The sequence below is a fragment of the Sceloporus undulatus genome, chromosome 4, assembly GCF_019175285.1.
Source record: "Sceloporus undulatus isolate JIND9_A2432 ecotype Alabama chromosome 4, SceUnd_v1.1, whole genome shotgun sequence".
In the NCBI taxonomy this organism is placed as follows: Eukaryota; Metazoa; Chordata; class Lepidosauria; order Squamata; family Phrynosomatidae; genus Sceloporus; species Sceloporus undulatus.
This window is the reverse complement of record NC_056525.1, coordinates 67,461,328-67,476,163: the sequence shown is the minus strand read 5'-3', so window position 1 is coordinate 67,476,163 and position 14,836 is coordinate 67,461,328. Positions and strand designations below refer to the sequence as shown.

Here is a 14,836-nt window from a genome sequence, read left to right as displayed (position 1 = left end):
GATTCGAACCCAGAGTCCTAGTTCAACACTTGAACCACTATGCCAAAATGATGAGACCCTGATGGAAAAGAGGCTTAGAGGCACCAGTGTATCCTTTGAAAGGAAATAGTCTGGAGTTATGTGTAGTTAAGGTAGCACTCTTGGACAGGCTTACTTGACACGTAACCCATTGATCTCATTAGGGCTCACATCAGTATACATATTTGTGTTGTTGTGTGTCTTCAAGTCATTTCTGACATATGGCGACCCTAAGGCAAGCCTATAATAGAGTTTTCTTGACAGGCTTCTTCAGAGGGGGGTTGCCACTGCCTTCTGAGACAGAGAGTTTGACTTGCCCAAAGTCACGCATTGGGTGTCCATGGCTGAGCCAAGATTTGAGCGCTGGCCTTCAGAGTCCAAATCCAACATTCAAACCACTACACCATACTGTCTATAGATATCTGTAGTGATGTTATATAAGCAGTGAATGGACACCCCTTCTCAGGAAGTCTTTCAACTACCTTGACTACAGAATGTCCCCATCTGTTTGCCAGAGCAATGGTGAGGAAGATAGTTCCCCCGTTGGGTATGCTTTTAAAATGTTTTCAAGAAATACAACACATTGAACGGAGCTTTTTCTTGTCCTGTTATGAAATGTGCTTCTGACCTTTTGTGTTTACAAGGTATTGTTTTACTGTGAATATTGTTAAATAGCCAAGAGTGGGCAGAGATTGACTGCTGAAAGAAAGAATTAAGAGGCCTCTGAATCCCTGTGCCCCAGTCCAGTCTTTAGACGGATTACTGGCACAACTTTTCATTACTAACATCTGATAATCCTTTTCCTCTTTCGAGTGAGGTTTTTCTTGAAGTAGATTAACTCCATGGCAGCGTGTGGTATGTGGAGAAGGATAGATAATCTTGCCATGCAGGGTGAAGTTCAAGTTGACCAGATGTCCTCACTGCAAAGGAGGACAAAGCACCACAAAATGTAGGATGTTCAAGAAAAATGGAGGATGTGACCCCCCCAAAAAAAAAAAAGCTAAAAACACCCAACCAATTTTGAGTCCCCCCCTCCCTTCTTAAATCTTCCTTTAACCATCATTCCCAAACTTTGGTCTTCCAGGTTGATGGACTTCAACTCCCACATTCCAGTCAGCTTGGCCAACAGTCAGGAATTGTGAGAGCTGAAGTCCAAAACATTTGGAGGACTACTGAATTATAAACCACTGGTCTATAGCAAATGTAAAAGCATTTCTTGCTGTAGCGTCCCTTCAAATCACTTCTGACTCATGGTGACCCTATAATGGAGTTTTCTTGGCAAGATTTGTGTGTGGGGGGTTGCTGTTCTTTTCCTCTGAAACTGAGAGACCGTGACTTGCCAAAGGTTACCCAGTGGCAGAGCAGGAATTTGAACCCTGGTTTCCCAGAATTCTAGTCCAGTACTCATAGAAACAGAGTTGGAAGAGACCTCAAGGGCCATCAGGTTCAACCCCCCACCATGCAGGAACTCACAATCAAAACACCCCCAACAGATGGCCATCCAGATCCTTTTTAAAAACCTCCAAATTAAAAAAAGAAAATCAAAGCACAGCACATACATTCTTCAGCTCTGGCTTGCTGTCATTCATTAACAAAATCCACTTGTGAGGATTCTAGGGCGTTACTTATAAACAAGTAAGAAAAACCAGGTGTACCCAGTCACATAGCATAAGGGGGTTCTACTTTAGAGCAAAAGGGACATGCAGATGTGGCCATTTGTCTACTTTAAAAAGGACAGTCCTCCATTTGAAGGTGTCCTCTATTTCAAGGGCTGTTGGGTCCAAGTCTGGTTTAAAGATGAAGAAACATAAGAAGGGTCCTTGAAGTTGCCCATGAAGAATTGGCACCTGGACAGCTGAATGGGGAGCAACCAAACACGTCCCCTGGTCACAACTTTCCACAGTAAGGTGAGATGCATTGTATTTCTGTTTACATTATAGTAGTAGTTAGTTCTAAAATTGCATCTCTGCGTATGAATCAGCATATGCATATTTTATGGAAATCTACCCCCCCCCCCCCGCATGATTTTCTTCTGTTAAGTGGTATGTAAATGGCCAGCCTATACTATCCCATCTTCTACCTATGGCTTACCTTTACACAATCCGTAGTTCCTCTTCTTGAGTTGCCAGATCTGATCACTGTAACACATGCCTCACTTACATCTTAGTTAGATTACTGTTATGCATTCTACATGGGGCTGCCTTTGAAGAGTGTTTGGAAATTACAACTTGTCCAAAGAGCTGCAACCAAATCCTAGCTACAAGGAAGTACACAACTCCCTTCCTCTGACTGCTGGTCCATTTCTGGGCCCAATTCAAAGTGCTGGTTATAACCTTTAAAGCCCTTCACAGCTCAAGTTCAGTACCCCGGGTTACGAAATTAATTCGTTCCGCGGCGCCCTTCGTAACCCGAAAGATTTCGCAACCTGAAAAAGCCATAGCCGCTAGCGCTGGAAGCCGCGATTTCGTGCGAAAAAGCGCCGAAAAGCACCAAAAAATTTTTTCGTAAGCCGAAAAAAAAACCGTAACCCAGAACAGTTTTTTCCTATGGAATTTTTTCGTATCCCGGAAATTTCGTAACGCGGTGCTTTCGTATCCCGGGGTACCACTGTATTTAAAGGACCGTATTCTCCCTTAAGAATTGGTCTGTGCTAAGAGATCTGCTGGGGAGGTTTGTCTCTCTGTCCCACCATTCTCTTGGGTACTTCTGGTGGGAATACAGGAGAGGGCCTTTTCAGAGGCTGCTCCCAGGCTCTGTAACTCCCTTTCCAGAGATGTTAGAAGTTAGGGCACCCACCCACACACTTCTTTTTACAGCAAGCAAAAACCTTTATTCCAACAGGCGAATGGCATCATGGGAGAGGGGCAGACTGAACTGGTTGGCACCCCAGAGGAGAGATGACACCCAATTAGACCCTCCCCTCCTGCTTTGGTGCAGGTGCACCCTTCCTGGCTGTTCCATCACAGGGCTTTCTCCTTGAGAAGGAAGCCCTGAGACAGAGCAGCAGGCCCAGACAGGCCAAGTGAGGGGAGAGGCAAGGGGTGGGGGCCACTGGAGGGGGGCAAGCAGCAGGGGGGCAAGTGAGCAAATTAGCTAGAGTGTGTGGCGCCACTGTGACAGGCATTTGGTAAGTGATGATATGATAGAAGGCCCATCTAACACAATGCGCTGCATATTTTATTAACATTACTGTGCTGATGTGTGTGTGTGAAAGCATGATATGTTTTAACCTTTAATTTTTTCTGATGATTTTTTTGTGTTTTGTGGATTTTTAACAATTTTTTTTTAAATTGTAAGATGCTTTGAATCCCAATCTGGAAAAAAGGCAGGAAAGAAATAAATATAATAAATATGACAATGATGATAATAATAGTGTAATTCTCAACAGAACCTGGTACCAGAAGTGAATGCAGCTGGAAATAAAATACCTACGGAGAACTTTATGGAGAGGTAAGCGGATTCAGGGACACCTAATATCTCAGCCCTATTCTCCTTTTGCTCCTTGGATCAGAAACAACTCCCTACTTTATATGAAGCTGGGAGAGACCAAAAATTAAGAAATGTATCTGCTACTGTCATATCTAATCTGATCCTATTGTTATCACGTTCAAAACATCATTAGGCTTGCTTCTGGGGTCCCTTCTTCCTGCTCCTGCTGAGCAGAATGGGACCTCAAGAGATCACCTATCCTGTCTGCCACCATCCATTGGTTAGAATCCCCCTCCCCCCTTTTACCACTGTAATTGGACGTTGCTGGGATTTCACTGACACGTCCCATCTCTGATGCTACAGAAACATTTCTTTCCTTCCCCCAACCCTGGTGAAGGGACTAGACCAAGCAAATGGATGTGAAAGAGGAGTGTAAGAGATAAAGTACTCTAGGGGCCCATTCCCATTATGATAACCTCCGAATCTTGAATCGGGGTATATGCCCCTTGTTCCCACTGGAAATCGATTCTGATCCTCATTGGATTGATTCCAGTGGGGAAAAAGCGGAGCAAACTTTTAAAAACGGGATATCCTGACACTACTTTTTTGCACGTTTTTTGCCAAGTAATCAACTGACACAATTCCAGCAGGTGGGAATGCCAGATCAGAATTGATGGTGACAAATGATAGAGGGCTGTCACCATCCCTCCCCACCAGAGACACCCCCAGTGCTGTTTTTTAAAAAAATATATTGAAAAATCTATTGCTGAAGCAGCCACTTGCAAAGTGGTTGCTTTAGCAATCTAGAGATTTTGCAATAAGTTTTTTTTTTTAAAGAAAAGGGGGGTTCCATCCACCTCCTCCTCCCGGGTCCCTTGGCCTTGCCTCCATCTCATCTTGTCATCGTCCTCCTCCTTTTTTTCACCATAGAATGGCCCTCCTCCAGGGCTGAGAGAGTATGTCTTGCCCAGGGTCACCATCCAGTGGGTTTCCATGGCAGAGGCTGATGCAAGGGCGAAGAGGAAGGCGAGGCCCCTGGAGAGCGCTGAAAGAGGTGGCAGAGGCAGCAGCGGCCCCATGGGTTGGGTCCTGGATGGGATCGGCATGAAAGGAGGCCAAAGAGGCTGCTGGGGGCCGGCCTGATGACCCCACCACCGGCTCGTGGCAACCCTCCTTCGGAGGCTGGCCTGGCTCCCCTCGCCTCCTCTCCATGGGAAGTTCCCTGGGAAAGAGCTGCCTGGGAGAGAGCCAGCGACAGGGCAGGAGAAGGCCTTGTCTTGCTCACTCAGCCTGAAAACCCACCGCGTGGCTTCGGGTGAGTCACGCTCTCTCAGCCTCAGAGGAACGGCACAGAGCCAAACCTCCCAATTTGGTTGCACCTGGGGATGAGGCCAGGCGGATGGGAGTCTGGCTGAGGCTGGTCATGCTCGCCAGGAACCCCCGGCCTTGTTGCTCAGCTCCCAGGACACAACTCTCCCAGTGCCACACACTGGCCTCCACCTCCCCCCCCCCCCCCAGTGAAGACAACAACAGGCCCCCCCCCCAAAAAAAAAGAACCAATCCCACTGTTTCATAGTGGGAGCAAGGGACCTTTTACATTCGAACCCCAAATCGGAGCAAAGGCAAATCAGGATGCGAATTAAACCATAAGTGGGAATGGGCCCTGGGTAAGAAATCACCATAGCAAAAGGCTATCTCTTTACTTGAAGAATTGTCTTTTCTTCTGGCACAAGATTAGAAGTTACAGCTTATAGACATACCTAAATCATTTCAGCCAAGCCAAGAAAAGTAATAAAAGCCCTTGACACAGCTAGCTAATCCATTCTCCTATTTTACTCACTGATCAGATGGTATTTGTAATCTTTGATGTTTATGGGATAGCCAGGAATCTAGGCTCCTTTGTCCAGTCTCCTCCAGCTTCCCCAAGGGGATAGGAGCCCCTGCTCCAATCTCTCTTTTTCAGAGAGTCAGAGTCTTTAGAGTCAGACTTGTGGTCCTTTCTCACGCTTTCTATAACTTCCGCTGAGAAGGATCTTGAAGGATGGTGCTTCTGCCTACTGGTCATTTCATAGGCAATTGTTCTCTGTCATCTCTGTGATGCTGAGCCCCCATTAAAATGTAATTTAACTTCTGCACAACATTTAACGCTTTGTTTCCTGGGAAGAAGGTTCAGATAATGAGAGGACTCACATTATCACAGCTTGTATCTTGAAGCCTTATACAATTTATTTCTAGAGTAACTTTGTTATTCTTAGGAAGTAGTAGCCAAGATATGTTTCATCATCCCATTAAGTTCCATTTTTCATACATATGGCAGAAATAGTTACTATGTTATATCATATTTCTTAGTTTGAAAATTGTTGTTGCTATTACTATATAATTGTACAAAATATAGATTTTAAAAATATTAGAAGTAGCACATTCTCAGTTTGAATTCTGATGCTTCTGTGCCTTGTGGATTTCTTATACTGTAATAAAAGCTGTGCAGTTATGAAAAGTATTATATGGCATATAACCCCATTATGAACAACATGTCCTGTTCAACATTTCATCCAGTGTACAGATGAAGTACTCCAAATTTTATTGCCGTACAAGTCTAGATTGAAGATTATGGTTCTTTTCACCCATCTTTGTGTTATCATTATAGAATTACTTTCCTTCTGGCATATCAGACTTACGCATTCTCAGTATTTAAGATGTTGGTTAAAACTTATTTCATAGAGCTTTGGGACAGTGACAGAGATTGCAATAGTGTGCCTGTTTAGGAAGTGAAGACTGCAATCCTATCCACATTTGCCTGGCATTTTCCTTTTAGTAGATATACATAGGAATGTGTTGAAAGTTGCTTTTAAACACAGTTTGACTTTTTCCCCCTCAGTAGATACTGTTAAGCTTGCACTGCAGATAGTTTTAAATTTTTTTTGCTGTGGATTCTTAGATTTAAGTGCATCTTCTGATTCAAACATTTCTGAATTGCAACTCCCCCCCCCCCAATGTTTATAAATTCAATTATATCTGCAAAAATGAACACTAACCCATGAAACATGGCACAATAAATGTGGTTTAAGAGGCCACAAGACTCTTCATGGTTATTATTACAACAGACTGATGTCATACCTGTATTACTGCTTTGTGTAAGCTGTTCTGGTAACCTTTTTTTTTTTTTTTTTTTTTTTTGACTGGAGCGAGCCAAGAATACTTCAAGTAAATTCCCTTCTGGAAGTTATTTATTTAAAAAAATAAATCATGGTATATACAGTCAATAAACAATCTAAATCCACATCACTGCCTGAAACTAATTTTCAATTTACAACAACTGAGATCTTAGCCTGAGTACAAAAACACAAGTTTGTCACAAGAAGAGTTGATCAAAGAAAAACCTTTGAATTTCATCTGATCAGACTCTCCAAAAATCATATGGCATGTTGGTGGAATAACACTACCCAAAATTATTTAATTACTGTTATTTACTTATGGTTGTTTAACCTGAGAACATGTTCTGACTGAAAAGGTTAAAAAATGAGGGGGGGAGGATTAGTAAAAAAACATGAATAGCAAAAGCAAAACCTTTTTAATAATGAGAACTGGATAGGGATAGTAATCATAAAGATCTGCATACTTTCTCCATGCTTCTGTGGAGTGCATGAAGTTGGAAGGAGGAGAATTTTCACCTCTTCAAACTTGCAGTTTTCAACATGGTGTCCAATTATATTACATGTCATCAGATTTGCTTATACAGTGGTACCCCGGGTTACGAATTTAATTCGTTCCGCCGCCGCGTTCGTAACCCGAAAATCTTCGTAAGCCGAAAAAGCCATAGGCGCTAATAGCGAAAGCCGCGATTTCATGCGAAAAAGCGCCGAAAAGCACCAAAAATTTTTTCGTAACCCGAAATAACCTTCGTAACCCGGAACAGTTTTTTTTCAATGGATTTTTTTTTCGTAACCCGGAAATTTCGTAAGGCGGCGCATTCGTATCCCGGGGTACCACTGTATGTATGACCTTACTCATAAGGAGGGAAACAAAACAAAAAGGAGATAGAAATAAACTAAGAACCATGAATGCAATAGTGCACCATCTAGTGCGCAAAGATAAGGAAAATTACTACAATGACAAATGTAGAGAAATAGAAAACAACAACAAAAAAGGGAAGAACAACAGACCTTTTCCACAAGATTCAAGCAATCAAGGGAAAGTTCAAACCAAGGACCGGGACTCCCTATGACAATAAAAATAACATAATATGACAATAAAAAGACCAGAAAGGAATAAAAAGATGATGGATGCAATGCCCAGAAGAGTTATATAAAAGAGATAACAACATGAAGGACACATGGAATGAAGAGCCATATGAAGATGAACCCTAAATTCTAAAAACTGAGGTGGAAGCGGCAATAAAGGAAATGGCAAAAAACCAAGACTCCAGGAATAGATTATATTGCAATGTAACTGTTGCAATCCACACTGACAGAGTCAACTCTCATGCTAACCATTGCATGTCAACAGATATGGAAAACAAAATGATGGCCAACAGATTGGAAGCGATCAGTTTACATCCCCATCTACAAAAAAGGAGACACAAGAGACTGCAGCAACTATTAAACCATAGCACTAATCTCTCGTGTGAGCAAAATCATGCTCAAAATTCTGCAACATAGGCTCCAACCATACATGGAGAGAAAAATCCCAGAGGTCCAAGCAGGGTTCAAGCAGGAAAGGAAGAGGCACTAGGAATCACATTGCAAATATAAAATGGCTAATGGAGCATAGCAGGGAATTCCAAAAGAAAATCAGCATGTGCTTTATAAACTACTGTATAGCAAAGCCTTTGGCTGCATAGATCATGAAAAGCTATGGGACACCCTTAAAGACATGGAAGTGCCAACACATCTGATAGTCCTAATGAGAATTCTGTACTCAGGACAAGAGGCTTCTGTCAGGACAGAACATGGAAAAACATAATGGTTCCCAACTAGCAAAGGAGTCAGACAAGGCTGCATCCTGTTACCCTACCTATTCAACTTATATGCAGAATATATTGTAAGGAAAGCAGGCTTGGACATGGAAGAGGGAGGAGTGAAAATAGGAGGAAGAAATAGCAACAATCTGAGATATGCTGATGACACCATAATAATAGCAGAGAACCTCACAGAACAACTACTAAAGAAGATCAAATTAGAAAGTGCAAAGGCAGACTTACTGTTGAACAAAAAGAAAACAAAAATAATGACCACAGAGAATTTACACACATTCAAACTAGACAATGAGGAAATAGAAATAGTAAAAGAGTTCTCATATCTGGGCCCAAACATTGATCAAAATGAGTACTACAGCCAGGAAATCAGAAGAAGATTAAGAATGGGGAGGGCAACTGTGAAAGAACTAGAAAAGATCCTAAAATGCAAAGATTTACGACTCAGCACAAAAGTCAGAATCATATAAGCCACTGTATTCCTTATTACCATGTATGGATGTGACAGCTGAACAGTCAAGAAAGAAGATAGGCAGAAAATCAAGTCATTTGAGATGTGGTCCTGGAGAAGACTGCTGAGGGGTCCCATGGACAGCCAAAAGAACAAACAAATGGGTCCTAGAGCAGATCAAACCAGAAATATCCCTAGAAGCCAAAATGACAAGACTTAGACTGTCATACTTTGGACATATCATGAGAAAGCATGAATTGTTGGAAAAGACAATAATGCTAGGAAAGGTAAAGGGAAGGCCACATGCTAGATGGACGGACTTTATTAAAGAGACCACGAATATGGGTTTGCAGGAGCTGGGCAGAGCAGTAGAGGACAGGGGGGCCTGGAGATGTCTCATCCATAGGGTTGCCATGGGTCGAGATTGAGGGGAAGGCAGTTAATAACAACAAATGACTTTACAGCTCATGAAGAATGAGGCTAGTATGCATTGCAGATGCCTCCAATCTGCATTGATTTGTGGCAAAAAAACTCATTTACAATTTAGGTTGATTAGGTGCCCTGAGTTTCATTATATATAGCTCAAAACTTTTTTTTAAGACATTCATTATCCTTTTCTTCTTCACAGAGAGTGTATAAGAAGTACTCAGGATGCATCACTGTTGTTTAGAGGAGAGAAACTGGTAGGAGAGGACTAGGAATCAAAAGAACCAGATTGAAAATGGTGAGAAGAAATGTGAAACATGGATTTTACCTTTAACAGCAATTAGTATCCATAGAAAACTGAGAGAAAGTGTATACACATAGATCAATACTGATTCTGAAGTGCCTCCAGAAAGATGGGTGTCTGATTTAAAGCAGTGGTGTATGAATTTCTTTTTGACACCTATGTTTTTGACAGCACATTCGATCAGAGAGTTGGAAGGGACCACAAAGCTCATCTAGTCTAACCCCAGTCTAAACTACATTTAACTCAAAGTGTGGTTTGTCTCTTAGTGACAGTAGTTATGAATATATATCAATACTATCAATGAATACTATCAAAATTCATACACGTGCACAATTTTTCAGGAGCTATTCATCCCTTGTGAAAGTGAGGTGAGTCAATTTGCTTTTAAGAGTGGGTGAATTTCCATAAAGCATTTTGGCAGGTTACTTACTCTGTGTGTATGTACACACACACACACGCATGTATGTGTGCAGGCACCTTCAAGTCACTTGTTGACTTAGGGTGACCCCATGAATTTCATAGGTTTTCTTAGGAAAGGAATACTTAGAGATGGTTTTACCAGTTCATTCCTCTGAAATATAGCCTACAACACCTGGTATTTGTTGGCAAACTCCCATCCAAGTGCTAACCAGGGCTGACCCAGCTTAGCTTGTTCAGGCTCAGATGTGATTTGGTTCTCTAGGCTGTTTCGGATGGTCTTACTTACCTTACCTACTAGATAAAAGTGATTAAGTGGGAGGTGGTTCTTTTCTCTTTCCCCTTTAAAGACAACCAGACAAACAGTTGTGACCATTCCTACAATATGTTTTGTTCAACAGATACATTCAAATTCAGCAAATGTGTTCTTAGGCTGTAAGTGGTAGAATTCATAGTTGTTCATACAGTGATGATATCTTTTTTCAAAAAGTAGAAAAGCAAGGATTTGCGCTCAACTACCAGCATGATGTAGTTGTTGTGCATTGGACAACACCTCTGGACATGAGACCCTGCTCAGCCATAGAAACCTATTGAGTGACTTTGGGCAAGTAACTTTCTTTCAGCCTCAAAAGAAGGGAAAAGCAAACTCCCTCTGAACAAATTTTGCCAAGAAAACCCCATCTTAGGGTCACCATAAGTTGGAAACTACTTGAAGGCACACAACAGTACTTATAATAGTGGATTACATTTCAACCTAGATCATGAATAAATAAATGAATAAATGAATGCTATTATTGGCGGGGTACACATCAGCAGAAAGAGGTGCGTCCCCAGCACCTCTCTGCTCTGCAGGAGCACCGCAGCAACCAAACTAAACCTGGAAGCTGCTTCTTTTTGCGGTGTACTTCCACCGCCCCAAAGCACCAGTGACGGCATGGAGACGTCGCAGCTGCACTGCCCTGTTTAGAGGCGGCACAGCTGCAACGTCACCATTACGCGCCACGTCTGATGGGCACGCTACAGCTGCGGCACCCTCATCACATGCGAGGGTTGCCGGCTGTGTGGGCGCTCCGCCTATCAGGCAACCCTCGCATGTGACAAGGGCACCTCAAAGGCTTGTCTGGATCGGGCCATTGTTACCCATATAAATTACTTCTAAAAAAGCAGTTTGTTTCTTAATTATATTTACTCAGCAAAAGCAATACACAGTATGTTATTAAAAGTGAATTTTGTTTTTTAATTATTTATAATATAAAGAAAATGCTGAGGCACTGCTATACAATAGCAATAGTATTTGCAGGTCTTGGAAGTGTGGTTTCAAATCAGATGGGATTTGTTGTTTGTTATATATGCTCTATTAAAATTGAATGTAAGCTTACAGTGGTCACCACTAGGAGTCAATAGAATTCTGCCACCAACAGAAGGTGGGTACCTTTCTCTATTTCTATTCCTTGTACAGTACTGTTCTCCTTTTTCTACAAACTAAACAGAAAATTTGAGGAACCTATGTATTCAGATAAAGCCTGAAAGTGAAGGAAAAGAAACCAACTCTCTGCTGTTTTTTCCAGCATTGAGAACAGAAACTAGAATTTAAGATCAACAAAAGATATTATGACTCATACTATTGCAATGGGGTAGACAATCCAATATTTGTGTGTTTGTTTTGGTTTTACAGTGAAAGCAAGAACTTCACTCTAATAAATAATAACCATCTTCTATTGGCCCTAGCTGACCCATCTTTATTTCCAGATCAGTCAACGGTAACACAGTTGGCAGTGATGCTTTAAAGCAATTTGGAAACTACCTAGGCTTACAAAATTATATGCTGAGAACAATCCAAACTTTGACCCCACTCCTTCTGTGAAACTGTGCTTCAGCATTTCAGCAACTTCATAAAACACAGTGCAACAGATGTAGACTCTGTTTCAGCCATCTTGGCGGCTCTTTTGGATACTTATGGTAAAAATAAAATAAAATAAAGATCAGATTGCATTCTTTATCACATGGCTCAGAAAGGCTTTTAAAAGCATTCAGGTGCAGTAAGTTACTGGCCTGCTTTTTAGAAGATATTGTTGAATAATCTGGGTCAGATTGCTGTATTAGTGCAGTGAGACTCCCCACATCATTATTGTGTTGAGCAGTGGTTTTCAACATTTGGTGTTCTAGATATTTTGAATATTAAGTCCTAAAAAGCCCAATCAAGATGATCACTGGTTAGGGATATGGCAAGTTGAAGTCCAAAACATCTGAAGGGCCAAAAGTTGAGAACTACTGGACAAGTTAATTCTGTTAAGCCTGCATCTTTGATCTCAATTGCAAATGAAAAAAAACTTTGATATTAAAAAAATATTTTTAGAATTGTTGCTTTTATATTTCTAGCTGTATATCTCTAATAGTATTTTAAACAATTTTGATAATTTGTTCTAGTGGAAAAATGCCTAATATGCATATATAATAAATAATAGACATCTATTTAGCTGCCCATCTTTTTTCCAGATCAGTCAACAGCAACACAGTTGACAATGATGCTTCAAAACAATTTGGAAACTACCTCAGTTTACAAAAGTATATGCTGAGAGTAATGCACACCTGTTCCACTCCTTCTATGATACTGTGCTTAAACATCCTTTGCTTAGAGATTGTATTCCATCAATACATCAGTACATTTTGAAATCCATAAATGTTCATTGTAAAATAAATTAGCGTCAGATGTACTACTATATTCCTTTTGTTTACTGAGATTAACAGTGCTAGCTCTTTAAAAACGTGTTTTTCAGCAAACCATATTTTTAGCAGATTTATTCCCATGTAAATTTGCATAGGTCTGCAAATGTAGTGAAATGTAATAGAACAGAGTTATTTTTTGGTGGGAAGATACTGCATCTGTTTGTGAGACTACTCATACAGTTTTCCATCAGGTTTGTGTTATGATCGTATAATTTTTAAGCTCCCTTGTTCGTGCACCCAAATGTGCCTCATTAGCATTGCTTCCTGTCTTGTTCTAGTAATGCATTATTTTCATCTCTTATTCTAAAGTGTATATACTACTTAGCTCTGGAAGCACCTTCCATGTCTTGCACTACTGATTCAGCATTCTTTTTCTTTCAGAATGTTATTCAAGAAAAAGTGTTCCTTCTGTGTGCAGGTGGTTTCTGTGGCATAACACCAAAAGGAGGATCTGTTCTGGCTGGTGTGTATATGATTCTGATGACAAATATGTATCTTATCTTTGAGATTGGGCACCTAAACGCATCTTTATTGGTATTGCAGAAGTTCGAGGCAGGACAGTTTGCTAGCATAATTTGGAATATTCCATATTACTATTATGTAGCAATTGCCTTAGCCTTTATATCGTATCCAATATGTATATACTTTCTCTATTCTATCCGGAAGCGAGACACAGTGGGACTATTTATTTACCTTACTTGGATAGTCTTTTATGATGTAGCCAACTGCGTCATTGTAGTGTTGACTAGCAGGGCTGCAAAGAGAGCTAATTTTGCCATCAGTCCTTTGGAATGGTTTGGATTGGCCACTAGGATCCCCCTCGACTGCGTTTGGCTTTCTTTTATTGTAGCTTACGCTATGATTATTATTGAAGGCAGAAGAACAGGGCGGATGTCACTGAGGACAAGGAGGATATCAAAACATGTGACAGAACCTCCCAAGTTTAGATTGGGCGTCAATACTAGGAGAATCCAATGAGTGGTCAGATTATCTTTTTGTGCATTTTCTGGACACTGTACCTGTACAACTTGGGAGACACAAAGAAATGTATAACCCATCAACCATGTACTGTATTGCCATGAACTGTTTGCCTGATTAGCCTCTTTGATATTTCTGCATCCTGGAACTGCAGAAACAGGGATTGTCAAGTACATGGCAAGACACAGTACACAGCTAGTTGGAATTGTTTGTTTCATGAGCTCAAACTGAAAGACTAATGTGTGCATTTTTGAATGCTGAGTGTTCTGTTAAGTGGTTTAACTAGTTTTTTTTAATTACCTTATCAAATTGACCTGATGATATTAATAGATGTAATTTTCTGTCCATTGTATTTGGGGTTATTTTATCTCAGTTTCCTGTTTTACATCATTGAATGTGGTGAAATGAGAATTGTGACCCTACAATATGGGGGCAGGATGATGGTTATGTTTCTAGCCAATAATCACAATTATGTACCCTTGGAAATCTGGATTATATATTGTGGTGGAGAAATGTCGAGCCTCCAATAATGTATAAAGCATTGGGAGATATGTATCTATGCATGTATGTATTAAATAACACAGTGGGAATCTTTCATTGTTAGATGGTAAAGTTCTCTTTCTTGGATCAGACATATTCCCACATGGTTGCTTAATAATGTGTCTGCAGGACTGGAGAATTTGCAGAGGCGAAGTAACTATTAAGAAAGAGATACATATTTAACACTTTCCTACCATCTGCTTTTCCCCCATCAGGTTTCAGGTCTGAAATAAAACTTATTCAAGGGGATATTTGGAGGGAATGGCTAAGCATACACAGCCTCACACTCTTCACATATTCCCTGGAAATGTCAGTCCTCCATTACTGTGTTAAGCAAATTCAAGAATGGGAAGGGAATCCATGTTTACAAGCATAACCTATAGTGGTAGCCTCACATTCAATTTTCTATCAATGCAAAGTATATTTAATTGCACCACAGCTGTATGACATTTTAGACTAGATTGTGTTGAGATCTGTTCTGCACATGCAGTGCGCACACACCATATGTGGGTGCACTATACTTGACTTCCAGCATAAGCGGAAGCCGCGCAGGGAGGAAAACAATGGGACGCAA

At 40.9% G+C, this 14,836-nt stretch overlaps 1 protein-coding gene across 5 annotated transcripts in view; it reads left to right on the top strand.

Annotated features, from left to right (window-relative positions):
* TMEM217 (transmembrane protein 217) overlaps positions 1-14,314 on the top strand; it is a 16,526-nt gene extending 2,212 nt beyond the window's left edge. For 2 of the 5 annotated variants that reach the window (XM_042461622.1, XM_042461620.1), the window contains exons 2-5: positions 1,788-1,925; positions 3,407-3,468; positions 9,499-9,594; positions 13,126-14,314. In XM_042461622.1, the coding sequence (XP_042317556.1) occupies positions 9,592-9,594; positions 13,126-13,722 (600 nt within the window). In that variant the 5' untranslated portion in view covers positions 1,788-1,925; positions 3,407-3,468; positions 9,499-9,591 and the 3' untranslated portion in view covers positions 13,723-14,314. Of the gene's footprint in view, positions 1-314; positions 566-1,494; positions 1,926-3,406; positions 3,469-9,498; positions 9,595-13,125 lie in introns of those variants that run through there. The other 3 variants (XM_042461624.1, XM_042461623.1, XM_042461619.1) reach the window with 3 other exon arrangements.
* Positions 14,315-14,836: the final 522 nt, after the last annotated feature.